The 27,602-nt window shown below is 56.4% G+C and overlaps 10 protein-coding genes across 10 annotated transcripts; 3 read left to right on the top strand and 7 right to left on the bottom strand.

Annotated features, from left to right (window-relative positions):
• Positions 1–738: 738 nt before the first annotated feature.
• Positions 739–1,821, bottom strand: C8Q71DRAFT_678032 (uncharacterized protein; the record flags this gene model as incomplete). Its single annotated transcript, XM_047919727.1, has 1 exon — positions 739–1,821. A coding segment is annotated over one exon (1,083 nt), but the record flags the coding sequence as incomplete, so codon positions are not given.
• Positions 1,822–6,224: 4,403 nt separating this feature from the next.
• Positions 6,225–8,738, bottom strand: C8Q71DRAFT_719791 (uncharacterized protein; the record flags this gene model as incomplete). The annotated part of the gene is made up of 5 exons (XM_047921319.1): positions 6,225–6,355; positions 6,469–6,629; positions 6,745–8,353; positions 8,389–8,503; positions 8,526–8,738. The coding sequence occupies 5 exons, from the start codon at positions 8,736–8,738 to the stop codon at positions 6,225–6,227; spliced, it is 2,229 nt and encodes a 742-aa protein (XP_047785033.1).
• Positions 8,739–9,438: 700 nt separating this feature from the next.
• C8Q71DRAFT_719790 (uncharacterized protein) lies at positions 9,439–10,054 on the bottom strand (the record flags this gene model as incomplete). The annotated part of the gene is made up of 2 exons (XM_047921318.1): positions 9,439–9,950; positions 10,003–10,054. 2 exons carry the CDS (start codon positions 10,052–10,054, stop codon positions 9,439–9,441), a joined length of 564 nt encoding a protein of 187 aa, XP_047785032.1.
• A 417-nt stretch (positions 10,055–10,471) lies between these two features.
• C8Q71DRAFT_35474 (uncharacterized protein) lies at positions 10,472–11,810 on the bottom strand. The gene is made up of 3 exons (XM_047918036.1): positions 11,572–11,810; positions 11,019–11,164; positions 10,472–10,948 (listed from the first exon to the last, which is right to left on the bottom strand). Exons 1-3 carry the CDS (start codon positions 11,745–11,747, stop codon positions 10,800–10,802), a joined length of 471 nt encoding a protein of 156 aa, XP_047785031.1. The 5' UTR covers positions 11,748–11,810; the 3' UTR covers positions 10,472–10,799.
• An 893-nt stretch (positions 11,811–12,703) lies between these two features.
• On the top strand, positions 12,704–13,372 carry C8Q71DRAFT_852727 (uncharacterized protein; the record flags this gene model as incomplete). Its single annotated transcript, XM_047926846.1, has 2 exons — positions 12,704–13,281; positions 13,339–13,372. 2 exons carry the CDS (start codon positions 12,704–12,706, stop codon positions 13,370–13,372), a joined length of 612 nt encoding a protein of 203 aa, XP_047785030.1.
• Positions 13,373–16,341: 2,969 nt separating this feature from the next.
• Positions 16,342–17,654, bottom strand: C8Q71DRAFT_698093 (uncharacterized protein; the record flags this gene model as incomplete). Its single annotated transcript, XM_047920005.1, has 5 exons — positions 16,342–16,553; positions 16,641–17,077; positions 17,139–17,166; positions 17,225–17,522; positions 17,577–17,654. The coding sequence occupies 5 exons, from the start codon at positions 17,652–17,654 to the stop codon at positions 16,342–16,344; spliced, it is 1,053 nt and encodes a 350-aa protein (XP_047785029.1).
• Positions 17,655–17,729: 75 nt separating this feature from the next.
• On the bottom strand, positions 17,730–18,990 carry C8Q71DRAFT_731787 (uncharacterized protein). The gene is made up of 2 exons (XM_047922210.1): positions 18,830–18,990; positions 17,730–18,766 (listed from the first exon to the last, which is right to left on the bottom strand). The coding sequence occupies exons 1-2, from the start codon at positions 18,943–18,945 to the stop codon at positions 18,166–18,168; spliced, it is 717 nt and encodes a 238-aa protein (XP_047785028.1). The 5' UTR covers positions 18,946–18,990; the 3' UTR covers positions 17,730–18,165.
• Positions 18,991–19,932: 942 nt separating this feature from the next.
• C8Q71DRAFT_793783 (uncharacterized protein) lies at positions 19,933–20,634 on the bottom strand (the record flags this gene model as incomplete). Its single annotated transcript, XM_047925503.1, has 5 exons — positions 19,933–20,119; positions 20,173–20,315; positions 20,378–20,400; positions 20,466–20,507; positions 20,589–20,634. 5 exons carry the CDS (start codon positions 20,632–20,634, stop codon positions 19,933–19,935), a joined length of 441 nt encoding a protein of 146 aa, XP_047785027.1.
• Positions 20,635–22,236: 1,602 nt separating this feature from the next.
• C8Q71DRAFT_731768 (ankyrin) lies at positions 22,237–24,653 on the top strand. Its single transcript, XM_047922209.1, has 7 exons — positions 22,237–22,514; positions 22,567–22,733; positions 22,787–23,008; positions 23,059–23,123; positions 23,179–23,203; positions 23,254–23,336; positions 23,388–24,653. Exons 1-7 carry the CDS (start codon positions 22,469–22,471, stop codon positions 24,457–24,459), a joined length of 1,680 nt encoding a protein of 559 aa, XP_047785026.1. The 5' UTR covers positions 22,237–22,468; the 3' UTR covers positions 24,460–24,653.
• A 309-nt stretch (positions 24,654–24,962) lies between these two features.
• Positions 24,963–27,591, top strand: C8Q71DRAFT_852722 (major facilitator superfamily domain-containing protein; the record flags this gene model as incomplete). The annotated part of the gene is made up of 13 exons (XM_047926845.1): positions 24,963–25,225; positions 25,290–25,393; positions 25,446–25,621; positions 25,681–25,864; positions 25,923–26,082; positions 26,135–26,239; positions 26,292–26,312; positions 26,365–26,468; positions 26,522–26,787; positions 26,841–26,915; positions 26,981–27,250; positions 27,303–27,434; positions 27,487–27,591. 13 exons carry the CDS (start codon positions 24,963–24,965, stop codon positions 27,589–27,591), a joined length of 1,965 nt encoding a protein of 654 aa, XP_047785025.1.
• Between the last annotated feature and the right edge of the window lie 11 nt (positions 27,592–27,602).

Raw genomic sequence — 27,602 nt, 5'->3', positions numbered from 1 at the left:
CGTCAGCCACGAAGGGCCGAGATCCAGGCCACATGAACGCTTGAGCGAGATCGTTTCGAAGTGGCCCGACCTTGTGCTTCCATCCTGGTCGGCGCGGGTTGCTTCCGCTTCCGTTCTTGTCTCATCTGCGCGAAGTGCATAGGTAATCCAGGGCACCGAGGGGACGGCGCTGTCCCGAAGGTAGATACCTATCCGGAACATGTGGTCCTGAACAACCTGCCGGAGAAGAGCTAGCTGAGCGGGATGTCACGTTAGGTAGGCATAAGTTATTAGACAAGCACGCACGACCGCTGTCGACCCGATGCTAGACAATATCGTCGCACTCTGTCTAGGACTCCGGGCGCAACAAACGCTTCATGTCCGCCCTGAGGCTGGGCGTGGATCACAGTCGACAGGCAAAAACTGCACCGCTGTATTTCCGAGACAATATGAGGGTTATGAAGCCAAAGAAGCGCAATCAATCAAACGAACTTCCACACACTTACTATGTACAGGGGCCCGCCGCGTTCCTGCGTTTTTTTTTTTTTTTTTTTTTTTTTTTGGATGGCCATCTCGGGTTATCGCAGCTGACAATTGGTCAGTCCGATGAACCCGGCCGTTCAGCAGGTCTCCCCGCTATTTTGTCCAGGGTTAAAATGCATTTACGCACGACCAAGTGATGGTCAGTGTGGGGCTCTGTTTCGGTAACGTCGATCATTGCTGATCTGCTACGTCAATACCCACTAAAACCCAGTTTAGCATTGTCCAGTCTTCCGGCAATGCGAGCTCGTCTCGGAGCGTGTTCTGCCATGTGCCTAGGACTTCGTTCCGCTTCAGGGCCTTCCTTCCGAACCTCCTGTGCGTCATCGCCATATCGAGGTGCAGTCTTTCGTTAACCACTCGAATCCACCTCGATCTTATGGCGGCCTTCGTTGGGCACCAGTCTATGTCGTCGCTATGTGCTATCACCCTCTCGCATCTTAGCTTCCAGATGAGGAAAGCCGCTTCTGTTACCAGGATGCGCCATAATCGTTCCGCTCGGGGTCGGCGTTTCATGCTTCCGGACTCATGCGTCCATGTCCGCGATCCTACGGTGAGTATGTCTTCTATTACTGGCTTAGACCATTTGAGCTTCTTTTTCTCCCATAGGTTGCCGGTCATTGCCCAGATGAGCTTCTGGCCCGGGGCTTTGCATTTCGTCAGGATGTGGTCCATGGAGTCGGTCACACCGCATATTTGGCACGTCCCTCTCTCTTCGTATCCGGGGATGGTCTCCCAGAACGCTCCACACTTATGTGCGTTGTGCGTGCACTTCCATAGGAAGTCGGCGATGTTCCGCCTTATGTCCCGGTGTCGTATTCCTCTCCATACGTCTTCCGCTTCTAGGTTCATTCCAAGTTGTCCTTGTGCGTGTTCTGTTATCTTTGTTATGTTCCTTTGTGTTGACTGTCTTGTCTCGGTTTTCTTCCGTTCTCGTATGTGTTGGTATGCTAATTTTTGCGTCAACACTGATAGGCGTACCCCGGTGACTTGGAAGGCTGGGTTCAGGCTGGTGTCTGTTTGTGTCTGGGTGTTTTGGTTCTGACGGGCGAGGCGGGCTTCTTTTCTGGCTACAGTGATTGCTTTCACGTCTTCTCTTGTGTTGGCTTTGCGGATTGTTGTCGGCGCTCCTCTTTGTCTCAAGGTGTTTACTAGGGCCATTAGTGGGCCTTTGTTAACTTTGTTCAGCCATCCTATGTCCTCTGTCTTGCCTAGTTTTTCGATCAGTTCTGTCGTTAGATAGTCCGTTTCGCCTACTATCCTGAGTGGCACGTCTGTTGGGGTTGTCCTTACTGCTTGCAGTGCCGCTGACGTTTCGGCCCACGTCTTCTTATCTGGCCTCTCCTCTATTTCGGCGTATACTAATTGGTTTCTTACATCGTTAGGAGTGAAGAATAGGAATCCTTTGCCATCGCTCTGGGGTTTCTTCCGGCGGGCCGTGTGCTCGCTCGTTATGGTTGGTGCGTCTATAACGTACGCTGTTATGGCTTCGAGGGGGGTTGACTGGGTTCGATTAGTTCTTTCGGCAGGTGCGTTTATTAGGGTGTCTTCTTCGACGAAGACTCGCATCGCTTCTGATACACCTCCTCTTGTTGTGATGGATGGGTCGAAGATGGCTTCTCCACCCTCTTGGAGTGCTGTCTCGTTGTGTTCCTTTCGCTTGGTTGTGAGTGTTAGGCCGTCTTGGGGGGGCTCTCTATGCGGGTTCCATTTTTCGCTGAGGTTACTTAGGATTCTTCCGGCTGCTTCTAGGCATCTCGCCGGTTGTCTACATCCCCTCTCTTTCGCGTCCGCGCATGTCTGGCATGTGCAGTCTTCGTTCGTTCCGTTGTGTCCACTGCTCATTGGTGGGTGATTCAACACTTTCACTAGGTCCGCTATTATTCTCACTCCATGGTTCTCTCTTAGGCAGTTACTGAGGTGGGTGTTGTTCAGTCGCTTTAATTGCTTATTTGCGCTGATGTGGTACCACGCTGGCAGTTGCATCTTAACCGGTTTACTTAGCTTGATTGCCGCGAAGCAGGCGTTGTGTTTCTTTGCTGTGTTTAGTAGACGTTTGAGGTACGTTGGTAGGGGTGGTTTTGACTGGGTTGAGGGCCTCCAGTCCTGGAGGAAAGTGTTGATTTGGGCGTTTCGCTTTATGGCTCCTGCGTCTTGGGTCACTCTTATTGCAAGGATTACGTCTACTAGGAAGGCCCAACGTGGTCTGTCGCTTGTCAATGTTAGGTAACGCCTCAGCCATATGAGGTCTATTGCCTCATTTCTCGCCTCGATGTCTAGGATACCGAGGCCGCCTTCGTTGGTGGGGCGGCATAGCGTTCCCATATTCACTGGGGATCTTCCGTCCGAGTCCCAGATGAATTGCCTTATCATCTTGGTGAGTGCTCTTTCTATCTCTTTGGGCATTCCTTGTACCTCAGTGAGGTATTGCGTTATTCCGCCCGGTCCCATCTGCACTATGTGCCGTTTTCCTTTCATGGTTGGGTGGCATCTCTTCCAGCGCTCGAGGAACGTGCTTACTTTATGTAGGGTGGGGGCCCATATGGCGGCTTGGTCCGTCCTGTTCCCTATCCATGCTCCTAGCATGCGCACTGGTTCGCCGTCTTCGGCGATGTGAACGAAGTCCGGTATCTTCTGGTCGGTCGTGTTATCGTCCAGCTGTCTCGTGGTGGCTACTGACTTGCGGTACTCTGTCGTTCCTACTGGGACTATCTCAGTCTTTTCTTTGTTGAATCGTGCCCCTGATATTTCGCACCATTGGTCTAGGATCGTCCAAAGGTCGCTCCATTTGTCATTCTTTGATAGGAACGTTGATGTGTCGTCTGCGAAGAGCGATGCTACTAATTTTTCTGCTACGCCAGGTATCCGGAATCCTTGCAGGTTCGAGGCTCGTATTGCGTCGGCTAGGGGCTCGATTGCTAGATCGAAGAGTAGGCAGGAGAGTGGGTCTCCTTGTCTTACCCCGCGGGTTACTTTGAAAGGTGAGCTGCTTTCTCCGTTAATTATCACTATCGTTGTTGCGTTTTGGTAGAGGTTCTTGACCCATTGGATGAATTTCGTTGGAAGTCCCATTGCTTCTAGGGTTGCCCACAAGTATTCGTGCAGGACTTTGTCGTAGGCCTTTTCCTGGTCTAAGGCGACGATTACCCCGTTCTCTTCGGTTGCTTCAGCGTAATCTACCATTGTCCGACATAGTTGGGTCTGGTCTGATATTTTCCTGCCTGGCATGAAGCCCGCTTGGTCGTTATGGATGATGCTTGAGGCGACCGGTGCGAGGCGCGTTGCTAAGATTCTTGTGTATAGCTTGTAGTCCGTGTTTAGGAGGGTGATCGGTCTGTAATTTGCGATGTCTCGACGGTCTTTCTTTTTGTATATCGGGCACATCCAGCCCTCGGTGAATTTGCTCTTGTCATCGATTCCGAATTTATTCATATCTCCGTATAGGATCTTCAGGAGTTCTAGGACATTGAAGGGTTCGGATTCCTCATCTGCGCTTGCATGAAGCTTCTGCAGGGTTATCCAGAATTCGTACGGTAGACCATCGAGGCCCGAGGCTTTCCCGGTATGTGTTTTGGATAGGGCGTTTGCGATACACTGTTCTGTGATTTGTTCTGTTAGGTCTTGGAGTTCTGGTCCCATCTCTGGGGGTTTTGCTTTTGCTCGTATGTCGTTTATTCTCGTGACTCGCTCATCTCGGGTAATGTTGCTAATTCCTTTTGTTTGTAGATCGTTGTGATATCCTCTTGCCAGTTCGGCCATCTTGTCTGATCGTGTCTCGTATTCTGGGGGGTCTTTGGATGGGTGCTTTAGGTTGTATATGACGTCTCTGGGTCTCTTCTCTCTATTGACATTTGCCCAGTATCTAGATACAGATTCGTCGTTTATTGCATATGCTGCAGTCGTTGCTGTTCGGACGGCGTGGTACCTCTTTCGTTCAAGCTCCGTTATTCTATCCTGGAGGATTGCGGTCTCTGTCTGTTTTGACTCGTTGGATGTGAAGTCGTCTGATGATTGGATGGCGGTTAGCTGTACCGTAAGTTTCTGTATTGCAGCTTTTATTTTGGGTGTTTTTGTCTTCATGATGTTCCTTGCTAGTTCCGTGACTTGCTTCTTGAAGAGACTGTATACTCTTTGCGGGTTCTCTTCTTCGGACCTGTCTTTCGCTAGTTCACATTTATGTGCTCGCTCTAGGGCCATCTTCCCTAGTTCAATCGTCTTAGTGATGAAGTTTTGGTCGTTAAGTATTTGTATTGGCAATGTCCATCTCCCTTTTCCTATGTGTGGTGCTCGTGGTACGCTAAGCATTGCTGATACCAGCTTATGGTCTGTTGGTACCCCGGTGGTGGAGATTTTCCATTCGTATGAGGCTTTCGCGATGTTCTCAGGGACGTATATTCGGTCGATTCGGGAGCGCGATATTGAGGCTCTTTGTGGGAATGAATATTCTTTCGCGTGTGGTTCTGCTAATCTCCAGCCGTCACATAGTTCTGCTCTCTGAATTAGGCTTTGTAGGTTCTCTACGGCCGTCGTGTTGTCTGGCCTGGGCGGGAGTCTGTCCAGGGTATCCTCGACTATATTGAAGTCGCCTAGTAAGGCGTCGACCTTCCCTTTGTTCGCCAGTAGTGGATCTTCTTGTAGTTTAGTCCAGAAGGCCGCGTTTTGCCCCATGTCGTTTGGGGCATACACGTTTATTATTGTAATTGTTGTGTCACCATGCCATCGCATTTGGATGCTTATGGCTCGCCCAGGCCATATCTCTCTGACGGTTGGGTTGGATATGTCTACCAGTTCCCTGTTGAGTACGAAGGCTACTCCCTGGGAGTTTGTGCTGTCGCCGGCTTGTGAGTTGTATATCCTTAGTCTACGGCCGTATAGGCGATGTATGTCGGCTATTGTCTGGTCGTCTAAGTGGGTCTCTTGTACAGCTAGTATACCGATGCGTTGCTCTCTCATTAGCTGGTTGATTGTGTTCCATTTGTTATTGCTTGTTCCGGCTAGGTTTCCTCTCCCGTTTATGTTCAGTGATCCTATGTTTACCGCCGCCTTGGTGTGTCGACCCTTGTTTTTCTTTTTATGTTGAGCTACGGCAGGTTGCGCCGTGTTATTGCTGACCCGGCCCTTAGCTATCGGTGTGGTACTGGGAGTACCGCTAGGGGTCGCCCTGTCTCCGTTTCCCTCTGGAGGGTCACTCAACGCCTCGCGGGCAGGGGACACGTTTCGTTGTCTCCTCCGGAGGGGCTCAGAACCGTTTGCCAATGATCCAACCGTATGTGTTTGTTCTCTTTGTAGTTGCGCCGTTGCTAATCAGTCCCGGCGCTACAACGATCCGCGCCGGGTGGGGACTGCTCCTGAGTCCCTCAGGGGACATGTCTCTTGTCCTTTGGGACGATCGACTTGGGCTTCTCAGCCAAGGGGAAGTCTATTAGTCCCCTTATATGTGCACTTTGGTGGATACTGACGGCGCGACCGGCTTTCCTGTCCTACAGGATGTAGTCAGTATATGTGGGCGCGTTCGCGTCGTCAGCATTTGCTATATGAATTGTTTATTAGTATCTCTGGCCAGGGTGTTTACCGGGATGGTGATTGGTTTCTTGTCTCTCGGGGTTGTGTCGCTTATGTTAAGATCGTAGCTGATTATGTTCTTGTACAGAGTTCTCCCCGCGTTTGTCAAGAAGGTTTGTTTTATTGCGCGTATATCGCGGTGTCTACGACGGAAGTTCGTCGGTGTGCATGTCAAGTATGTACGTTTTGAAGGTGCTATGGTACGTGTGGATCATGGGGGGCGGAGGTGCGACGGGACATGAGCTGACGAGGCGTCCGAGCGGGTGCGAGCAGACTAGAGTACGTCTGTCGCAGAGTATATAACAGTCAAGATATGCGTATTTATCAAGAGATTTACGAGGCGTGTCGTTTGAGGTTGTCCAGGGTACCTAGTAGCCGCTCTCGTACCTTCCCCTCTTACCGTTTCCTCCGCGGCCACGGCCTCGTCCTCGCCCGTGACCTCCGCCTCGACCTCCCCCGCGTCCTCCGCGATCGTGGTGGTAGTCTCCCCTACTCGGCCCCGGCTCGCCGCCAGGGCGAGGGGCGTTGGTGTCGTGCCAGCCGGGTATCTTCGGGAGTTGGCACAGCCCGGTGGGGTGGTCGATGGAGTGACAGTAGGTACACAACATCTCATCGAGGAAGGGGACGGGTGCGCCGGCGAGGTCGCTTCCGAAGTTAACGGACCGGAGCTCCTTGCAGAAGACCTTCCACTTCTCCGTATCGTAGGTAGGTGACTCACAGTAGAGACGGACGATGGGGTCGGGCCTGCCTTCGCCGTGGGATAGCGGGAGCTCGTCGGCGTGGATGGTGCTGAGCCACGTGTAGTAGGCGTCCTCGAGTGTGTGTGCACTCCAATGGCCGCCCTCGGAGATGTCGTTAGCGAGGTAGGAGACGACCAGGGATTGCAGGGCGTCGCCTTGGAAAGCGCGTAGGAAAACTCCGGTGTAGTTCTTATCCTTCGCTCCAAACCTACTAGCGTATCTCCACGCGCCCGCGTACTGCGGGTTGTCTGCGGTGAGGGGGCGACAGTTGATCGTACCTTCCGCGGTATCGAGCCATTCCTGGCTCAGTATCTTGTTACAGTCGCGTAGGGATACTTCGTGAAGGAGGAGCCAATAGGGGGCTTTGTTACGCTTCCCGGTTCTAAGGACGGCTACGGGGGGCGTAATGACGAAGCGATGGACGTTCAGGTAGTCTTTTATCATCTTCGTGATGTTTTCGACCTTACCCGCCGTCTCGGCCTCGTCCGCTCCGCAGCCTGGCATCTGGATCAAGGCCGTCGGTTGCGTTCTGGCGATGTCGGCCCAAGCCTCGTGCTGTTTCTTCATCATGTTCTCGGTCCAGGCGAAGGCGTCCCGGCCGTGCACTGCCGGCCAGTTGTTCGCGGGCCTTCGCGTGGCGGCCGTGGGCCCACGGATGGTGATGAAGTTGAGTATACGCGGCGCCGGCGTCGGTTGTGGCTGGTGTTGGCCGCTAGGTCCGGGGCCTGATGGCTCGTGTTGCGGGGGTTGCTGGCTGCGCATAGAGGCCGAAGAGGACGTTCTGGACGACTGTCCTTCAGCTATGTTTCCCCTCGTGACGGTGTGAAGGGCTGGGATGGGTGGTACATTACTAGTCGTCGCCGGGTACCGAGTGAAGCGTAGGTCGCGTAGGTTGGTCGGCGTGGGCGACTGCGGCGTTGCCTGGAGGACGTTACTACGGAAGGCGGGAGGGAGGTACGTCGTCGCGTTTGGTTGGGATGGGTTTCGTACGATGGAGGTCGGTGTCTGCGGGTCGGCGACGGCGGTGTTTGTCGGAGCGACTATGGTCTGCGCGAAGAAGAGGGGCGGGGCCGGGGCCAGTTGGTCGACCTCCATCGCGGATTCGATGTTGTCGTCGTGGACGACCATCTCGGTGTCGAGGTCGACGTAGCTGAGCCCTCCGTCGCTGTAGTAGCCATCGGCGGGCGGAGGGCTTAGGCTAGTTAGGTCCGCAGTCAGGTTTGCTAGGTGACTTATCTGGTTTGGCGTGTCGCGTTCAGCATCCTGCCTCCTATCCGTGGTACCCGCCTCATCCTCGTCGCCTAGATCCACCGTCGTTCTCCTTCTCTTCTTCCCCAGTTCGGCATCGGCTCTCGCCTCTTCTTCGACTGGGCCTTTAGCGGGCTCGACCGGGAGGGGTGGGGGACCTACCCCGACCGCCGCTCCTTGGTCCTTCTGCTTCTCCTGTTTGTTCTTCTTCTTTTTGTGCTTTACGCGGTCCTTCTCTGAGGTCGTCTTGGTGACTGGTCGGGTTATGGGGTTTTGTTGAGGTCCTGAGGGACGATACTCATGCTCATAGTGTACGTACCTTCCTCCTTACGTCCTCCGGCTTCCGTTCCCTCGGTCGTCGGCGCTTTACTTCCGTCGGCGGCCATTGTGGACTGGGTCTGGGTTGGTGGCTCGCTTAGGTCACGGTGGGCTGGCTGGGAGGGTAGCGGTACTCACGTTCGTCACGACCTCGGTCGACGTCAACGTTTCGGGCGTCACGTTGATGAAGGTGAGGGGCGTCGCCGTCGTAGGTCTCCACGGGTTCTCGTGTGGGTTAAGAGTTGGGGTGTTCCCGCCTTGGGTGGTCGACAGCGGCTCGACTTGGTCGGGCACGACGACGGTTACTTGGGTGGGAGGAGACGGTAGAGTCGTTTCGTCCTGTGTGGGCATTGGGGGCGATGGGGCGGGCAGTGAGGGCGCGGCGTAAAGGGGCGCTCGTGGTTTTGTGAGTTCGCGCGTCTTGTTCGGCCGGATTGTGGCTGACCTGTCTCTCGCTGGGCGGGCCTCTGAGGAATGTTAAGGTCCCGTTTGGAGTTGGCTCGTGGGTTAGTGTCTCTTCAAGAGGTGTGATTAGTTCCAAGTACGTGCGTGTTTGGCGTTTTCGCGTCCCGGGTTCCGATCTTCTACCTTGTGGCGGTTCTGCTTGTGTATTTAATTAATTTGGGACGCGTTCTCGCGTCCGTGTCGGCGTGTACGTTGGTGGTTGGGTTACGTGCACCTATCATGGGCAGGCGTCCGTTGTTCTAGGGAGGGTCTCGCTTGCTACTGCGGTGGTTTCTGTCAGTATGCATGTTGTCTTGAGGATCATCGTGCGTGGGTGGCTTGACGTGTGCGGATACGTTGTGGTAGTTTCCTCCTCGGTCGGTGTCGCGTGAGTATCTCGCCTCGTTATTTGGCGCCTGCTTGGTTTTTGTCTCTCTTTTAGGAAGGTGGTAGGTTTTACTCTCTATATCGGCTCGATCTTGGGCGCTCTTTTGTTTGCTTCGGGTCCTGCGTTCGATGTGGACTCGATGACGTGTTTCTAGAAGTGGGGGTCCTTGTGGTTGGTGTGATGGTTTGTTCGCTCGTGTCCGATCTGTATTTACACTCCTTATTTGGTTATATCTAAGATCCCGGCCAGCCTCCGTGTCCTCCTCAGCTTGTCTTGTAGTCCCTGTGTTTCGCGGGGGTCGAGGTCAAATTCGTACGGGTTGTCATGTGGGTTTGCGAAGGAGGGGCGGTCCGTGAAGGTATTATGTGGGGGAGGATGATCGGCGAGGGTGGCGTAGTATGTTGTGTGGACGAATCGGTCGAGCTTTGCTAGGTGGCACCAGGGGATCGGCGCTCTAAGCTTGGCTCTCCGGGGTCCTCCTGTTAGGAGCATTGTCACCCAATGCTTCGTGATATCGGTTACGACCGATATTCTGCCGGAGCTAATCACGTTTCCCCGAGATTTCAGCGTGATAATATGCCCGTTCGTCAAGGGCTTTATTGGTTCGTCTTGTATCGTCCATACGAGTTCTGAGCCTCTCTCGCTCCCCTGCCTACTCCCCTGCCTGCCTCTCGGTGAGTCTTCCACCTCGACTTCGTAGGTTGTGCATTTATTTGTTAGGTGTGGGGCGACTGCGGGTTTGTCAGGAGGTCTCTGTGTGGGGGGGAACGTGACGGTCGTTACCATTGTTTGGTGGCAGTTGGTCGTTCTTTTGGAGTTCGAAGGTGAGGTACATGGTTTTGGTGGGCGACTGGTGTTGGCTCACCTTTAAAACGTCTCAATCGTGAATACGTGCGTGACGTTTTTCGTTTTATTTTAGGGCGGTTATCAGGGATTTATTTGCGCAACTCGCTTCCGTTCAGCCACAGACTTCAGACGAGGGGCATTTGCAGAAATTTCTGGTAGCAGTCCGTTGTGGTGATCAAGTTCTGGCTGCTTGTATCTGCTCTCACTCTTTATAAACCGCTTGTTTCGGTTATCTCAGCTCGGTTATCATTTCTTTATATTGTCCCATCAGCGGCTAGTCTTGGCCGGGCCGGGTTGTATTGATTCGTTCCTGATGGTTCCGGGATCTGGGCTATGGCGCTTAGTGTGGTGCTCGTGATTTCCGGGTACTTCTCGGGCCGATTTCATGTGGTACGATTTTGGTGAGGACGTGTTCATTATTGTGTTCGATGAGCTCGAGGTCTACTCTCTGTCTGGAGGTTCGAGCTTATTGGCTCTGTTGTCCTGGTTTGGACTGGGGAGTTCCCGTATGTATGTTTGGTTTAACTGTATTACTACCGGGGTGTTCGGTATGCGGCTTGTTTGCTCGCTTAGGCTTTGGTGGGCCTTGGTCGTCGCCGCTGGTTTCGCGGACGAGACCTTTCAGCGCATGTTCGTTTCACCTCGTAGAGGTTACTTACCCCCCGGGGCCACGAGAAGGCCTGCGCCGGACTCGACAGTGTCGAGCCCTCCCGGGGGCGCGTTCCTGCGTTCAATCACCGAGCTGCCAGTGTCGCGTCAACTTTGATCTGCAGTTGACACAGGCCCGGACCGAGTCTATGTGGCGTTCCCCTACTCTCGTCCGGCACATTGCCATGCGTGATGTTCCCACTACGGGTACAGCTTCGATGTGCAGCACTCATACCTAGACCACAATGGACGGCGACACGATGTTTCAGCTACCCCGGTCCTATAAAACATATGGGGGCGCGCACCGCTCGACCAGCGGGCCAATCCCTGAGCGGAACAGTTGCGTCCAAATTGGGAGCGGAGGATCAGGGCGTGGACAGATGTTGAGTTGAGTACGGGGATGTTGGCCTGGAAAGGAAGGAGCGGCGGTCGGGACGTCGGGACGAGGTAACTGACAGAAGAAGGTGAGCTCGGTGTGCAGGCTGACAGGTCCGTATGCAGCTTAGATGCGTCGCTGATTTCTGCCCCGAGGAGGTCCTTCGATCATGGCTGCACGATCGCAGGGACGTTGCGAGGTAGACCGCAATCAATCAATCAATTGAAGAGACATGGGTGGCGTCCAATCGTCCAACGCCACACTTCTGTCATTCGTCTGGGAGAAGTGCGCTCGATGCAGCACTACATATCATACGCCGAGCGGTAGATCTCTTCTCTTTAGGGACGTGTCAAGGAGATGAATACCCCGTCGCCTGCGCAAAACGCGCATCGCACGAGGTGATTGACGTGAAATCCCCCAACACAAAACTGAGCGGCAAATCCACCGCTCGGCGTCGGCGTAAGCGAGGACATACGCCCAACCTATTGTTGCGTGACAACGGCGTGCCACGGAAGATCTGCGCCACGCAAACGATATGTAAAAAGACGGTAAGAGACCTGTCCCGTGAATTTTGAAGCGGTTCCAAAGGGGCGAAGAAGTAGAGAAGCACGACGAGACAAGGATTGGACGGGGCACGGAAGGCTATTGTCTTCCACATTCGGCGAGGATCTCAATCAAGCCCAGCGCGGTGGACTGATGCTGAGAACGGCATGTCTTCTCCATTTGGTCACACGGCTGCCTTTATGGGCGCGAAGACGGGACAAGTCACGACGAATACAATTCGGAACGACAGGGTTCGATGCATGAGGTGAAACGCTGGCGCTCCTCGGGCTCGTCGTGTTCGGGCTGCCGAGATGGGCAAGAGGCGCGTCGGTAAGAAGCACTCACCGCCGCATCCATTAGTCAAGCCGACGCGAGGCGGGCAGCCCTCCCCCTTCGAAGCTTCGCGCAGGACATGAGGCGGGTGAAGAGACGCGGGGTCGGCGCGAGGCGACACGATTATCGGGCGGACCGGAGGCGTCGAGTCATGTCGGTGGCGGGGCGGAACACATCGCCGGGCTGAGTTCGATGGCAGCGCGAACGCGGGCGCCACGATCAATATTGTAGCGGGTTAGTGAGAAAGGGCCGACCGCAGCGGGCGGCCGCACAAGGGCCGCGTTGCCGGCAGCGCACAGGATGGCAGGTGTTGTGCGGCGAGAGTCTCGCGCGCATGCCCCGGTGTTGCGAGGGAATGCTGCAGGGAGGCGCGACAGGTGGCGGGGTGGGTGGCTGGCCTGGGGAGGGATCCGGACGGGACGGAGAGCGCGGGCTGGAGCGGCAGGACGATCTGGGCGGGAATCTGGATCGGACCGCCAGATTGGTCGGCTTCGCTGCCCGATCCGCGCGCCTCTCGCGCGTCGCGTCTCATTAGGGTCACGTGTGCGCGGCGGGCTGTGGTTGGCTGGGGGGAGGCGCCGGCACTGGAGAGGGAGAGTGTCCGCGGTGGGTGGCCGATCGGCGAGACGCCTGTCTGCGCCTCACTTGCCACAATGGATCACAACCCACGGGCCATGTCTATAAAGCACCCGCCTCCCTTCCCCCCTCCTCGTCCCTCCGCCGCCCAGCTCTCCCACCATGTCCACTGCTCTCTCTCCGCCCCCTCGCATCCCCTCGCCCCAGTACATGTCCTCGCCCCTCCCGTCCCCCCGCCCCGACCTCCCCCGCCGCTCCTCCCGCAACCGCCTCCACCTCCCCGCCCATCCCGAGGAGCCCCCCATTCCGCCGCGCCTCATTGGCTCGCCCCTCCTCAGGCAGATGACGGTCAGGCCCGACCAGCCGCACCTCCTCAGCTACAAGGCCCAGTCCGAGCTGTGGATTGACGGCGATGAGTTTGGCACGCGCAGGACAGAGAGCACACAGACGTCCCCAGCTACGTCCTCTTCCTCTCCCGTCTCGCCCAGACGGCCCGGGCACCGGCGCACGCCCTCGATCGTTCTCTCGCCGCCGCAGACGCGCTCGCGCTCGCCTCCCCCAAGCCCTATGCCATCTGCGCCGCCGCCGCCAGTGCCGCCCATCCCCTCGTCCGCATTCGCGACGCCAGGAGCCAAGCGTGCGACCCTGCGCTCGCCGCCCACAGGTTACTCGCAGGTGCACATTCCGAACATCGATCACTCATCGCCGCTGGCGCCCGCCTCCCAGCCAATTCGCAACAGGTGGGCTCGCAAAGCAGCTTCTGTTGGCGGCGTGCATTGAGCTCAAGCCATTGGCAGCTCGCCCTTCGGGCCGGACTCGGGCACGTCGTAACGCCACGACATATGCATGCCTTCATTCCATCCTCTCGCTCGACGCGGCCGCTGTATGTATCTCTCAGCCGCAGTCTCGCAGCCACCCCCTCATACGCCGCCCCCGTCCACCCGCTGGCGAGCCAGCCACCCTGCGTGGCTCGGAGGCGCCGCCTGAACCCATCATCGACGTCACCGCTGGCTCATCGTCGTCAGGCATGCTCTCGCTCTGCTGATAGGAGCGTCACGCCTTCGCACTAGGACGTGGACGACGGCAGGCCTAGGGAGGACCACTACGCCGCGTCGGTTGCACCCCGTGTACTGTAAACCTTGTGTACTCCTGACAAGCGCCCCCTTTCTTTGCCATACTGCCGGGCTCTCTCAGAGACTCTCACGCCTTGTTCTCCTTTCGCATACTGTAGATTCCCCTTTCTTACTCTGGTCCCGCAGCGCATCCGTCTGCACTATCGCATCCGCGCTTCCCGATGTCTCTCTTCGGTCTCCCGTGCGCTATGCTCCGTCCACGTTCGTTGATGTCGATACTATACTCTACTCCCGCCGCCGCCCCGCTTTCCGCACTGCTCTCCGCCCGCATCGCTCAGCTAATCGCCTCGTCCCCATTACGCATCATCACTCGTTCCTCCCTGGGTTTCACTCTCCATTCATCACAAGGTGATCCGCATCGGTATTTAAGGACTTTACTCTCTTTCGGCCGTAGGATAGCCTCGGCGGACGTTGTAGTACTGCGTCTCAGTACGTACTCGCCCGCGTAATCGTCGTGTGTAGCATACGTTGTACTAGGTATGGTTGCCAGTCTTGTGCAGCCGTGTATTCTGATACAGTAACCTCTTATAATGAATGGGCATTTGCAACGTATCCGCACCTCCGAGTCCTTATATGTGGTGGGAAGACCTTGGCGGTTCGAGAACTCGTGCGTTGCACTGCTCCTTGACGTCCTGCTTCTCCGCCATGAAGCTCGAGCTCCTTTCCCCATGTTGTCAAAGGTCCGCGATTCCCGCCATGTCCCTCTGCATCCGCAACCTTAGGCCTACGCTGCGCCCTTCACACGACCATCCCCGAACCTTCACGTGTACAGGCATGGACGTCCATTCGGTGACAAGACCACGGCATCCCACTGCCACATCCGGCGCACCCACCCCAGATCCAACCTCCCGGCGACTAGCGGAATGTACTTAGAGGCATCTCGCAGCCGTGCTGGCGGAACGACGTCCGCGCCAACATGTCCCGCGAGCTTGGTCGCGCACTTAGTGCTGGCCAGTCACGCTCTCGTCCTGAGCTCGTCCGCGAATCTTCAATCGACGCCAGGATGCGGGGGCGTGCCGCACCTAGAACGAGCACGCCGGGGAAGATGGAAGATGGCCGCTGTCGCCACCGGATCCTCGGGCGGATGCGCCCCTGAAGTGCGTCCCCGGTACGCGGTGAGGCATTGCGGCTCAACATGAGCTTGCGTGCTTTGATCTTGACGAGTACTCGGCGTGGTGCAGCTGATTGCAATCGACAGTCAGACTCAGGGCAGGCCTGGGCGTACCCAAATGCTAATCGCATTGAGCCTGGAGCCTGCGCCACAGCGTCGAAGGTTGGTCGACGTTGATCCAATATCGTTTGGAGCCTTCTGAGATCCAAGTAGTGTGCCGATCTCGTCCACCCCGCCCGTGCTCCCTGCCTTCGGGCCCGGCGCCATACTGTATCGCTAAAACAATATGTAATTAGTAACGCGCGCCCTTCGATGCAAGGATTGCAAAGCTGAGTCGCGCAAGGACCGAGCAAGGCGGCGCAGCGCGCAGCCAGACCCTATTCCGCACCGTTAGCTGAATCGGCTTCTGCTTCTGCAGCTAGCCCATCACGCTCGGCCACAGCATCCGTTTCCCCCGCAGCGAGAAGGACCCTTGTGTGGGCCACGGACCCTGCAGCGTCAAGGTTGGATGACCAATTAGCTGGCCCGCCCAGGGCGTCCTTGTCGCTCGAGCTGAGCGACATAACGCCGGCTGAGAACGCGATCAGAGAAGCGGCTGGTCCACAGTGTCAGCGTGATCAGTGGTCAGTGGGTCCGCAGTGGTCTCTAATCGCGCACGAGCGATCCGCCATCGCAATACACATGCGCGCGTTATCCCCGTGTTGCACGGCCTCGACACACCGCTGCTCAGTCTCGAACGCCGCGACCAGTCAGTCCCGAGTACAGGAGCACCGAACCTCAACAGAGGGCATGCGCAGCTACTCACTAGCACATATACGATCGCGGGTCCCTCTGACCCACTAACATCGAAATTGATAGCGTGCCAGCCAATCGGACACGCTAGTCCGTAAGTCCGCATATTGGGCAGCCCCCTGTCGGGCGAGGCACTGCTAGCCTTGGTCAACGCTCGCTAGCTCGCGGTGGCCAGCCAGAAGAAGCGTGTCTCGGCGAGCCAAGGGCTGCTTGAGGGCCTGAGATGCGGTCTGTGGGAAGGCGAGAAGGCCGGGAGGGATCGGAGGCACCGGGAACGGCTTCGGACCGCGTGGTCAACCCACTAAACGCGATCTCGAGTGCTCGAGAGAGAAAGGGATCGGCGCATGATACTAGAGGGTCGGACGTACCGGTGTACGAGGTAGACGCTGGTCCGCGAAGCCAGTAGCGATGTTAGACTGGATGACGAGCCTAGGAAAGAGCAAACGGGCCGAGGGCACACGGCAGCGTTAGTGATGTGACCAACATGAAATGAACAGTGGATAGATGATATACGATACGATCTTGACAAAAGAGCAATACGAGAGCGTGATGAGCGTGACCATGAACATAGTATGAATACAGCTGTGAGAGGGAGCAAATAAGAATAAGTTAGATGCGTATGAACCGAGGAGCAGCAGATGCCGGGTCTAAGGAAAGGGATCGTACCGTGTACACTAGTGGACCGTCGCCGGATCCGTCATCATCATGCGAATACAGACACATCCTGTCCTGTCCGTCCAAGCAATGTCCCAACTATGGGTCCGTCATAGTCCCATCCTCTCCGCCAACGTCCGATCCGTGCTGTCGAATGACGGTAGGTTGTTCTGTCCCCGCCCACTCCGGCGGCCTCCCCCTCCTCCACCGGATCGTCCCCCACCATTCCTACGGGACGTCCGGTCTCGCTCGCGGTCACGCTCCCGCTCGCGGTTCTTCTCGCGATCTTTGTCTCGCTCTCTGTCGCGGACTCGGTCCTTGTCTGCGTGAGGTGGGCGGTCCCGGCCGCGATCATTGTCTGTGTGCGGCGGTCGATCGCGTCCGCGGTCCTTGTCGGTGTGAGGAGGACGGTCGCGTCCGCGATCACCAGCGGTATCCACATGGGGCGGACGGTCGCGCTCATGCGGCCGATCAGGTGATCGTGGTCGGCTGCGCTGATCCTCGTCGACGTCCATCACATGTGGAGGCTTTCTGTCCATCGACTCTGGACGTCTGTCGCGCGTCTCGCGAGGAGAGGATGCAGCAGATTGTGCGTAGCTCGTCGCGGAGCCTGGCCGGCCGGGGTTGGGCGGCGCAGGAGATCCGTGCGACTCCGAGAGCCGTGGCTTTTTGTGTGCTCGGGGACCCGTAGGCGGGAGCTTCCCCGAGCCATTTGGTGCCGCCGAAAGGTGTTGCGGATAGTGGTTTCGAGGTGGAACAGGTGATTGAGAATGCGAGTGCATTTTAGGTATCTGCGTTTGGCGGCTATTTGCCACGAGAACCTCATTAGACTTCTCAAGCTCCGCGCTGTATGAACGAAAGATAGGCATAAATGTCGTGAGCATAAATTCCTGGCAAAGGGACTCACGAGAGTGAAGCGATGACTTGATGTGATTCTGTGTAGATGTCAATGTCAGTGCTTGCGCCACCACGCCGTATTCACCGTATACACACCTTTTAGCGCCCCCTCCAGCTTCTGGACCACCCGCCGCAGTGCGCGGACATCTTCCTTGAGTCTACCGGTCTCTCCAGCCTTCAAGAGGCCGTAAAGTTCGTCGTTCTCTTCCTGCAGGGTCTTGCATCTCTGTGTGAGAGCTGCAGTGACGGTATTCGACCCCGATGATGTGGATGTCGCGTGGTCGCGAATATGAGGTAGCAATACAGAGACCAAGGCTGGTGGCAACGAGACAGGGTCCGTCACAGACGGCGGCGGCTGGGTAGAGAGGTATTGGCGCAAGTGCGTGATTTCATCCTGGGGCGCGACATTGAGGTCAATGGGGCGGGCACCCGGGTAAGTGGATCTCACCGTGAGCTCGGCCACCTGCGCATCTCGCTCTCTGAGTAAGTTCTCCAGGTCAATCTCTCGCGACGACGGAAGGTCCATGGTAGGTGAGCGAACGGGCAGGCACCGTCGCGGTTGAGGAGAAGGGCCTCTGCGACTGGGACAACGACGCCTCGATAGCGCCTCGGGGAACAGACCCCACGTGCCCGCCGCGCGCTTTCACACAGACGGCGCGGAGATGGCATGCCAAACATGGCAAGTTTCACTACCACTTCGACTCTGCTACTCTCAGTTACTGCTACACTATGTATTCTGTTTATATCTCCCAGTGCAACACATATGCGATGGTCGAATGACTGGATATGATTCCGCTGGTAACGCAGCGAATGGAATATGGTGACAACTCCAATTGCGCACTACATGATAGAGGATCCTCCTACTAAGGTCCGAGTCGATGAGTACGGAGTCCAATGGTGATACCCTCCCAGTTCTACAACTCCCAGTAATCAGCTCCAACCATGACAGGGGTTTCCGGGCGACGACTCTTCCAGACGACGGGCGTAGGTGTCAAGCGGGGCCCTAGACGAGGAGGGGGGGATCCCGGAGGGCGACGCTATGAGCTTGCAGGAATGTGTGTGCATGATGACATCGAGTCGTCCAGCGCTGAGTGCGGTCGATGTTCGCGCTTGCGATTTGGCTGCACCGGTATGAGGCGGGCGACGTCCGAAGGACAGCCGGCGGCCGAGTAGTCCACGCCCTGGAGGTCGGCGTAGCGAATGCGAATATGCGGCATACGAGCATACGGGGATATGGGGTGCGACGGACAGCGAGGTGCTGCCGTGACTCGAGTTGAGGCGTTTACATGCCAAACAGCTTCTTCAAGCCCGTAGTAGCCTTCGACGGCTCGCTGCAGGCTCGCTTCCTGCCATCGGAGTTCGAGGGACGAAGGACCTGCCAGAGGTCGTCGTACGTCGCGTAGGTGTCGCGAGGGGATTGCGAGGAGATGAAGAGGTTGAAGGCATGAGGCGCGGCGGGTGCGGCGGGGAAGAAGTTGAAGGAAGCCGTGGTGCAGGACATCTTCGTCAACGAAGGGAGGATGATCAAGTGTGACGCAGAGAGACGAGTGCGCTGGCTGTAGAGAGAGGCTTTTCGTCGCAGACGAGTATGCTGGATATGCGTATGCTGATGGGGGGCATAGCGGCGAGGGGGCTCCCCTTAAGTACCAGTCGACGAGAAGCCCGTCGTCGCGATCAGTGGGAGGGATTGGAGGGACTCACCAATCCAGACGACTGCACACGCGGACCCACGACTGCACACATTGTATCCTGGAAACGGAATGCCCGTGTTGCCGACTGTGTGTGACCGACCACCGGATACGCGAGCGAGGTACCATAGGAGGCCGACAATGAGCCTTGAATGAGCCCCGCCCTGGCGCGCGTTCGCGGCGCGTTGTGGGCGCGTGTTTGGCAGTGATTGACACCCGCCCCTGTACAAACAACAGCAAATCACCCAAAATTGCCAGCGCGATGAGGCGCCTAATATCGCGTCTCAACCTCTCTTCTCCCATGTCGCCCACTTTTACAGGTTGAACTCCCCGATGTGTGCCCCGCCAATCGTCTGCTCGCACCGGCGGTGATGTAGCAGGAATAGCATGTAAGTCGTCCTTTCATACCTCGCGCGATGATGCCATCTATATTCCTAAACATACGAACGCTCGCGCGTGATGAGCGTATCTTACTCTACAACGGTATCTGAGCCCTTGTCCTTGTGTCTCGTGTCGCATGCCGAGGATTGTGTACTAATGCTGTCCTCTCATGTAGGGTTTCAACATCCCAGATGTTACGGCAGCGGACACCACGGTTTCATGTCCCCGCCGTGTGGGAACGCTTCTGGCTGCGACTGCTTATGCAGTAGATATCACCATCTACAGGTGAGTCTAACTGTCTGCTTGGTCCCGACTTGCTTTTGGTTCTTCTGTGATGACAGTTTTAATTCACACTGTACGAAGTTTTGGTGCTATTTTAGTGCCATCATTTATGATTTGTATTTACAACGGTATCTGAGTTACTTCTTCTCTTCATTCTACGCTTCCCAGGATGCAGTCCTAACATGTCAATCCGCAGGACAAGACCTCAGCCGGTCTCCTCGGTCGCTCAAGGTGCACCGCGGCCTGAGGCCGCCACTGACGGTATGTGTGGTCCGTCTTCGCTCGATGCTCAGTAGACTGTAGTACATAGGATTTTCCTGGTTGCCCTCACGGCCCGCCAAATACTCTGTCAGACTTGGAATATCATTATCGTGACATCATAACCCACACGGCATGTTGCATGGGTTTCAACATACCTCCAGAAGCAGGTATGGTAGAAATCAGACACAGACATCATGCCTGACTAGGCTCCTCGTCTGCGAAGGCGTCAGGCGGAACCTGACCTTGTATCTGGCTAAGGGCACCCTTGAGAATGTACAAATGGGGTCCTGACTTGGCTGGTGGCGGTGTGGTCTGATACGCCACGGGCAGCGTACACCTTGGACACTGGAATTGATATTGACGTTCATATCCATCGGCGCTGTATGTGTTGTCAAGATGTCATTCGGGGAAAGGTCAGTCGCACATGCGCACCGTTCTACCAAAATTGGATCCTTCGGTGTCGCGTTCAGCTTGAAAACCCGGGCCTTCCCAAGCTCAGTGTCTTGACATCGTATCACAACGGCGCCATCTGTCTTCCGACGCGGTAGGGAAGCAAGGCTTTTGTCTATAACGAGCTACATGTGTAACTATCAGGGGCGCGATGCCGAGCGGAACGGATAGCGATGGGTCCACTCACGATGAACTCGCCGCAGATGCAATCTGCGCCGAAGAGAAGCGAGATGGACGTCAGTGCCCGTACCACCGGGTGGGTAATGAGGTCTCACAGTAGACGCGTAGTGCTGCTGTTGAGGATGCTGTTGGTTGGGCTGGAGACAGTTTCATGTTTTCAGCGGAGATTCATCATGGATGGCCGGCGGCGAACACGGCAGTACTAGGTGATGACTGACCATCGGTGGACGAGGAGACCGCGGAGCGAGAGACGACCTTGGGCATTGCGAGGGCGTCGGCAAAGAAGACGGGAGCGGGGGGTGGTAGGAGAACAGAAGCAAGAGCGACAGGACGCGCCCAGCGGGGAGCGCGTCTGCTCGGCGGAATGCGTGCGAGCTTCGCGGACGGAGAAAGCCTGAGAGAAAGAGACTGACATAGTGTTTCTGCAGAGGCGAGTCAACTCGCAACTCGCCTCGACTCGAACCCTCGAGTTGCGTAACTCGCTGATGGAGAGGCGAGTCGAGTTCACCCCCGAGCCAACTCCGAGTTGCTAGGTGGGGTGCTGAGATAAGGACTACGCACGCATATGATTGGCCGGCAGCCCCCACTGCGGTCACGCGAATGCGTTCAACGCGCGTTACGCGCCGCGTCGCGCTGGAATTGGCCACCGCTGTCGTTATGGTCCTCCGCAATGGATCGAGGAAAATTGGGACCCCAGCGAAGCTGCCAGTGCACGTCAATGGTAGATAGAGGCTGTGCATCCGATTCTCCATACTAACGCAATCTCAAGTGACTAATTCACGCTTATGCCCCGCTGCAGATGCTCGAATACCGCATGGACGAACGACTTCGTCGCCGGGGGCTGGCGAGTCAAGCCTCAACCCGGCGTAGCGCAAGCTTCCCAACAGCCGCGAATAAGGCTCACAGCGGCGCGGACTCGCCGGTCTGCGTCAGTTGGCTGCGCGCCGCATCGAACGATCCGCGCTCAATGCCGACCTCGTCTGCGTCATCTGGGTCAGACTCTCCTGCACAGCCCAGCGGCCCCGAAACCCGGCCAGCGACACCAGAGCCTGGCGAGCCAACAAACAACAAGAACGCGACCTCGAGTGCTCAGGCTGGTGTTCCCGAGAGCGGGACCAATGAGGCCTGTTGCCTCGACTACCAAGCTGTCGAACTGGGATTAGAGAGGTACCTGAAAGATAACAACACTGGCACAATTGACGAGGGTGCAGACCTCATCGATATTGGGGGGTATGTTTGAAGGTTCTGTCAATCACCTGCCGACGATCGCTGACTCGGACGCGGCAATTCATGTCAGGAGCGGAAGACGGAGTACTCGTATATGTATCGTGTCGCACTCGACGTGCTCCCTGCTCAAGCACCCGCGGTCACTTGCGAGCGGATGTTCCCGTCCAGCAAGGAGACCGATACCCTCCGCCGCAACAGACTGTGTGACTCACCGGAGGTCATGGAGGTGCTACAGATCCCCAAGTACTTCTACAAGCAGAAGCGACTTCACTTCGCGTCTTAGCTTCTCGCGCGCGAGGACGACTACACAATCGAAGGCCCAATCACTGAGGCGGCGATGGACGAGCTTTACGAACTGGCCAATACGTTGTTCTCGATGATCGAGTCATCCATAATTCGAACGAGCAAGCCGGGCAGATGGCGTAGCCGCCGTAGCGTACATTAGGAAGCTTAGAGTACTTTACTATAGTGATAATTGTGGTTCATCTTGCGTACATGTTTGCCCGTTATCCGTCTCCGCGTCCTTTGCAGTCGCAGGCCGCAGCCACCGGGTCTGTTCTCCCATTGGTCAGTGCTCACGTGCTAAGTGGTGGGCAACTCGCGAGTTGACTCGCAACTCGCCTCGTCATAACTCGCATCACCGAGTTATGTCGAGTTCCCGGACTCGACTCGCCTCGACTCCCTCTGCAGAAACACTAGACTGACATCCGCCCTTCATCAGTCCAGCATCACGTGGCAGCCCTCATCCTATTATGCCTCCCCCAGTCGTTTGCTGTGTTTGCTGTGCCCACTCTCTTCCTTCCCCTGGTCCTCCCCGCCAGCCCTTCTAGCCGCACCGGCCAGCACCGCCGCCTGCTTGCTCTCGACCGCCATGGCGGAAAAGGACGCCACCGCGAGGCTCCGGCGAGCCGTGAAGGGTACGTCTGTCCGCCACTGCTCGTCCAGCTTGGCCTAATGTGAGGCGCGCAGAGAACAATCTGTTCCTCGTCAAACGTCTCATCAAGAGGACCGACATGCGCAATCCTGACCCACTGAACAAGCGGTACACATCACTGGCCTGGGCGGCCGTCCTCGGACACGAGGAGACATTTGAGTTCCTGTTGACTAGCGGTCATGATGACCACGAGTACAGCAAGGTGCGTGGACATTACTGATGGGCACCGCGTCGCATCTCACGGGTCGCTTGCAGGACACAGACAACAACACTATACTGATCCTGCTGGCCGACGCGAAGCCTCCCATTACAACCCCATACGGTTCGACCCAGAGTGAACAGGATTTCCTCAGTGCAACCCTGCGTATGGCGCGCCTCTACTACGACCGGTACCCGGACATTCTAGACTGGGCGAATATGGAAGGAAAGACAGCGCTGCATGTTGCGGCGTTGAAGGGGAAGGAGGAGCTCGTCCGAGTGAGTACCTGTGTCCCTACCGCGGAGTCTCCGCCCTCATGCGTTCCTAGATGCTCTGCGATTTCGGGGCAGACGTCGATCTCGCGGATAACGAGGGAAACGCGCCCCTGCATTAGTGAGTGGTCCGACCCTGCTTGTACGACGGGGATCTGATCTATATGGTATGTCAGTGCAAGCGCTTGGGGCCATATCCCAGTTCGTATTAGATCACGTCACAGCTTGTATACAGACTGACTGGTCAACAGATTGTGCAGCTTCTTATCGAGCGTGGGTGCCAGTACTCTGCTCGCAATAACGAGGGTTTCACACCATCGGACTATGCTTACTCGTACGTGCCTGAAATACGGTCCCTTGATGATGATGTTTACATGTGCAGTAGAACAAGCACCAGGGACACCTTGCAGGACACCGCGCGGACGCAGTTCGAACTGAACAAGAAGGCTCGCAGGAATGTCTTCGCGCAAGCTGCTGCAAGAGGGACCGAATGGGGTGCGACCCCAGATCCCATAATGGGACCCCCGCCCAAAGCATACTTCATAAACGGCTCGCGCATGCGGAGCGGCTCCGGTACAAGTCGAACAACGAACACCTCCGACAGCGGTGATATGATTGATGCAGCCTACTCCTCCCGCAGCCATCTCTCGCCAGTCTCTTCATTATCTCCTCCCCGCCGCCCCACACAACTCCCATCTGGATCCCACTCACCAGCTCAACCATCCGCAAGCTCGTCCAGCAGCACCCCCTTTTCCACTACGTCACCTTCGGCGCAATCTCACCTTAACCCTTCCATGTCCAACAACCCCGCGTCAGCACTATCTCCCATAGCTACGCGCATGCGAGAGCGCGACGCCGATGCCATGGAGAAGTACAAACTGCGACAACGTAGTGGAAGCGGCGCTACGGCTTCGACAGATAATCAGTCCACCAATGGGTCGGCACCAACGCCTGAGGACCGTGCACAGCCGCTGATAACAGTGGGCTCTGTTGCGCCCCGCCGTCGGTTACGACCATCAGCTTCTGCAGCCCAGCTTCGTACCACTCCCCAACCACCCCCGATCAGCCCGAACCCATCCATCTCGCAGCAAGAAATGGCTCGACATCGATCGGGAACTAGTCCTGCTACGATTCCCGCGTCGCCGACTACGCAGGACCCATTATCATTAGCAACACCGACTCAAAGCTCGTCGAGGCCGCCCTTGCGCAGGCGCGAGGACGGCAACACAGGTGGATATACTGGACCTCCATCTCAATATGCCGACTTCCCCGCTCCACCTGTCTCCGACGACCCCATTGAGCGCACACGCACGATCACTCCCACCACCGCAACTGGCCCCGCGCTGTCGTATTCGCGGCGGCTGCCCTTCAACCTTCTTTCGTCTCACAAGTCAAGCACGGATTCGACCGCAGGCGGTCACCGGCGAAACGCGTCTGTCAATGCTGCTATCAGATAGGGGCCGTATAATCGGCTCTAATGAGCTGTACTTGTTCTTGAACACTCCTCCTGGTCTGTACGCCACACATGTCCCTTGTAGTCGACTTTGCTTCCGTCTCTCGCTGTGCAACTATCCACGCTTCATCCGTCTGGGCTCGTGCATGCATTGGTTTCCACTACGCAGAGAATGCAATTATCTTATTTGACACTGTATCGAAGGTGCCTTTGCGCTGTTAAATTGCGCAGTTTCGTTGCTCTTATGGGCTCGTACAGTCGGGGACGTCCTGACTGGCGGTCAATCTGAGGAGGCTCCACGCACCTGGATCGGGTGAGCCACGTGAAATTAAGGTACGGAGCTGGGTCGGGAAACGCCGAGTTTACGCCATAGGACGGCCCGTTCCTTGCATGAAGTCCTCAAGGCACTGAGGAGGCCCGCAAGCAGCCGCTCTGAACTGCCTGTAACGCGTTCGTCTATCTTGCCTCAAGCCCTCATCATCTCTTTCCAGCAACCAGCGGCGCAGCATGACTTTCCCAGCGACCAACGCGGACGCGGATCCCGACCCTACGACCCAGATACCCTGGCCCTCGAGGAACGGGAAACGGCACGGTCCTGTGTCAGACCAAGTGGGCGCTGCTGAAGATGGACAGAGCTCTACAACCGGGAAGAGGACACGTACACCTGAGAGGGATGGCGATGGCGACCGTCGCAGGATGTCCACGCTGGACCTCATGAAACTGAGTGTGTCTATGGCCGGATCGCAAGTTGCCTGGACGGTCGAGCTTGGGTACGTTATACGCGATCTATGCGATTGCAAAGGCACGTTAGTTAACGGTCGTAACGACGCACAGATACGGCACTCCGTTCCTACTCTCCTTGGGGCTGTCTGAGACGCTTACGAGCCTTGTGTGGTTGGCTGGTCCGATCAGTGGACTCATCGCGCAACCTGTCATTGGTACGTTGCAGATACGATGGTTCCCCATGACAATGCTAACTCTGGCTCGCAGGTGCGATCTCTGACGCGTCCACCTCGAAGTACCGTAGGCGGTACTGGGTTATGTTGTCCACGGCCGTACTTGTCTTCTCGACTTTGACGCTTGCATACTGCCAGCAAATCGCTGCCGTCTTCGTCGACCTATTCGGCGGAGGTGCTGGAAGCTGGGATCCTCAATGGATCAAGCAGGTACGTCTGTGCGGAGTCTGATGCTGAAGCGTCCATAATAACGCTAGGCTGCCTCATAGGTTCAGAACACCGCTATCGCACTGGCCATTATTTCATTCTATCTGTTGGACTTCGCACTCAACGCGCTGCAAGCATCCTTACGAAACTTACTCCTGGATGTCACTCCGCCCTCGCAGCTAAATGCCGGAAATGCATGGCACAGCCGGATGCTGAACGCCGGTAATATTGTTGGGTATGGGTTCGGTACGTCACGCGCTGGTAATAACACGACGGAATTACTCATTGAGTTGTCTGCTGACAGGATTCTTGCCGCTTGCGAACATGCCGATCCTTCGTCTGCTGGGCGGTGACCAGTTCCGCAAGTTCTGTGTTGTCAGCATGGCAATCCTGGTCATCACCGTGTGGATTACGTGTTGGACACAAGAAGAGAAGGAGCGCGAGTCACGGCGCATCGAGAAAGAGTGCGTATGTCTCGGCGAACCACTCGGATAGATCCTGAATTGGAGGATGTAGGAACAAGCTGCGGGACATCCTGGACAATATTTACAACGCGATAGTCCACCTCCCGAAACCGATCAGGCGTGTATGCTATGTACAGATCTTCGCGTTCATGGGCTGGTGTGTTCCCTTCATTGCTTCTAGCTTTGTTGACTCTAACTTTAGGCAATAGGTTTCCTTTCCTGTTCTATGCGTGAGCGTTGAGACATATTCGGTATTGACTGATGTTCTCAATATCCTGGCAGCACCACCTACATTGGCCAGGTAATGGCATACGAGCTTCAATCAGATCCAGACAAGGACACAGCTACTCGGATGGGAGAGTTCGCCATGCTCATCTACAGTATTGGTATGGAGTCGGGTGTCCTCTCTCACGTCCCATGTTCTCACATGTCCGGATAGTGGCTGTCGTTGCGGGAGCAACTCTTCCTCGTCTCGCCCGCCGGGATACACGTCTTCTGGCCCACGAGGGTGATGACGAGGACGAGGACGCTGAATTGACCCGCCTGCGTGCGACTGTCATGGAATGGAGGGCCGACGCGGCACGCAAGGGCCAGCCGTTGCGGCTCCCCTGGATGCCGTTCTTCCTCCGAAACATCTGGTCCGGTGCCATGATACTGTTCGCAATAATAACGTTCTCGACATTCTTCATCACGAAAGTTTGGCAGGTACGTACCAAAATCAGGACAGGTGGAGTGACGAACTTGACGGGTATTTGCAGGCTGTGATCGCCGTGAGTTTGGTCGGCATTTGCTGGGCCGTTGCTTGCTGGTGTCCATTTGCTATCATCATGGAGGTATGTCGCACTGAGCGCTGCGTCTGTATACTCGTAATTACTTACAAGACTACATCACCAACCAGTTCCTGAAGGAGCGCGAGCACGAGCACAGTGCAGAGGAGCCAACAGTTGTTGCCACGGACTATGCCAGTCGCCCGTCGCACAGTCGCACAAGGTCGACGCCTGCCATAGTCCGCCGTAGGAGTGACGACGGCGAGCACGCACCCCTGCTTCGCCGCCGCCGCTCCTTCAACCAGGATGAGCTTGACGCAATGCCTGCGGAGACGCAGTCTGTAGCGGGAGGCACGATCCTTGGCATCCACAACTTAGCGATTGTGTTCCCTCAGTTCATCGTGAGTCGATGTTTGCTCGCGTTCACGATGCCGATTGACCATTGTCATATAGATTGCACTTGTATCGAGCGCTATCTTTCACGTCGTCGACGCGGACATTGACAACGATCCTGCTCACCATACGACATACTACGGCAAGAATGGTGTTGCCTGGGTCCTCCGCTTCGGTGGTCTCTGTGCTCTGGTATGTCGTTTACCCACGATGATGCGAATGACAGGCTGATGGTGTTGTTCAGTGCGGCGCCGCCTTCGCTCGCATGGTCCCTCCAACTCGCACCGAGAAGGAGATGCGCCGGCGGCTCGCCGAGCTGAAGGTGCTCCAGGAGGAAGACACGCCCTGATCTACTGCATG

This window comes from Rhodofomes roseus (genome assembly GCF_022264815.1).
Source record: "Rhodofomes roseus strain CIRM-BRFM 1785 chromosome Unknown C8Q71scaffold_1, whole genome shotgun sequence".
Lineage (NCBI taxonomy): Eukaryota > Fungi > Basidiomycota > Agaricomycetes > Polyporales > Fomitopsidaceae > Rhodofomes > Rhodofomes roseus.
Note: the sequence above shows the minus strand (reverse complement) of the source record. Positions and strands in the feature narration are given on the sequence as shown.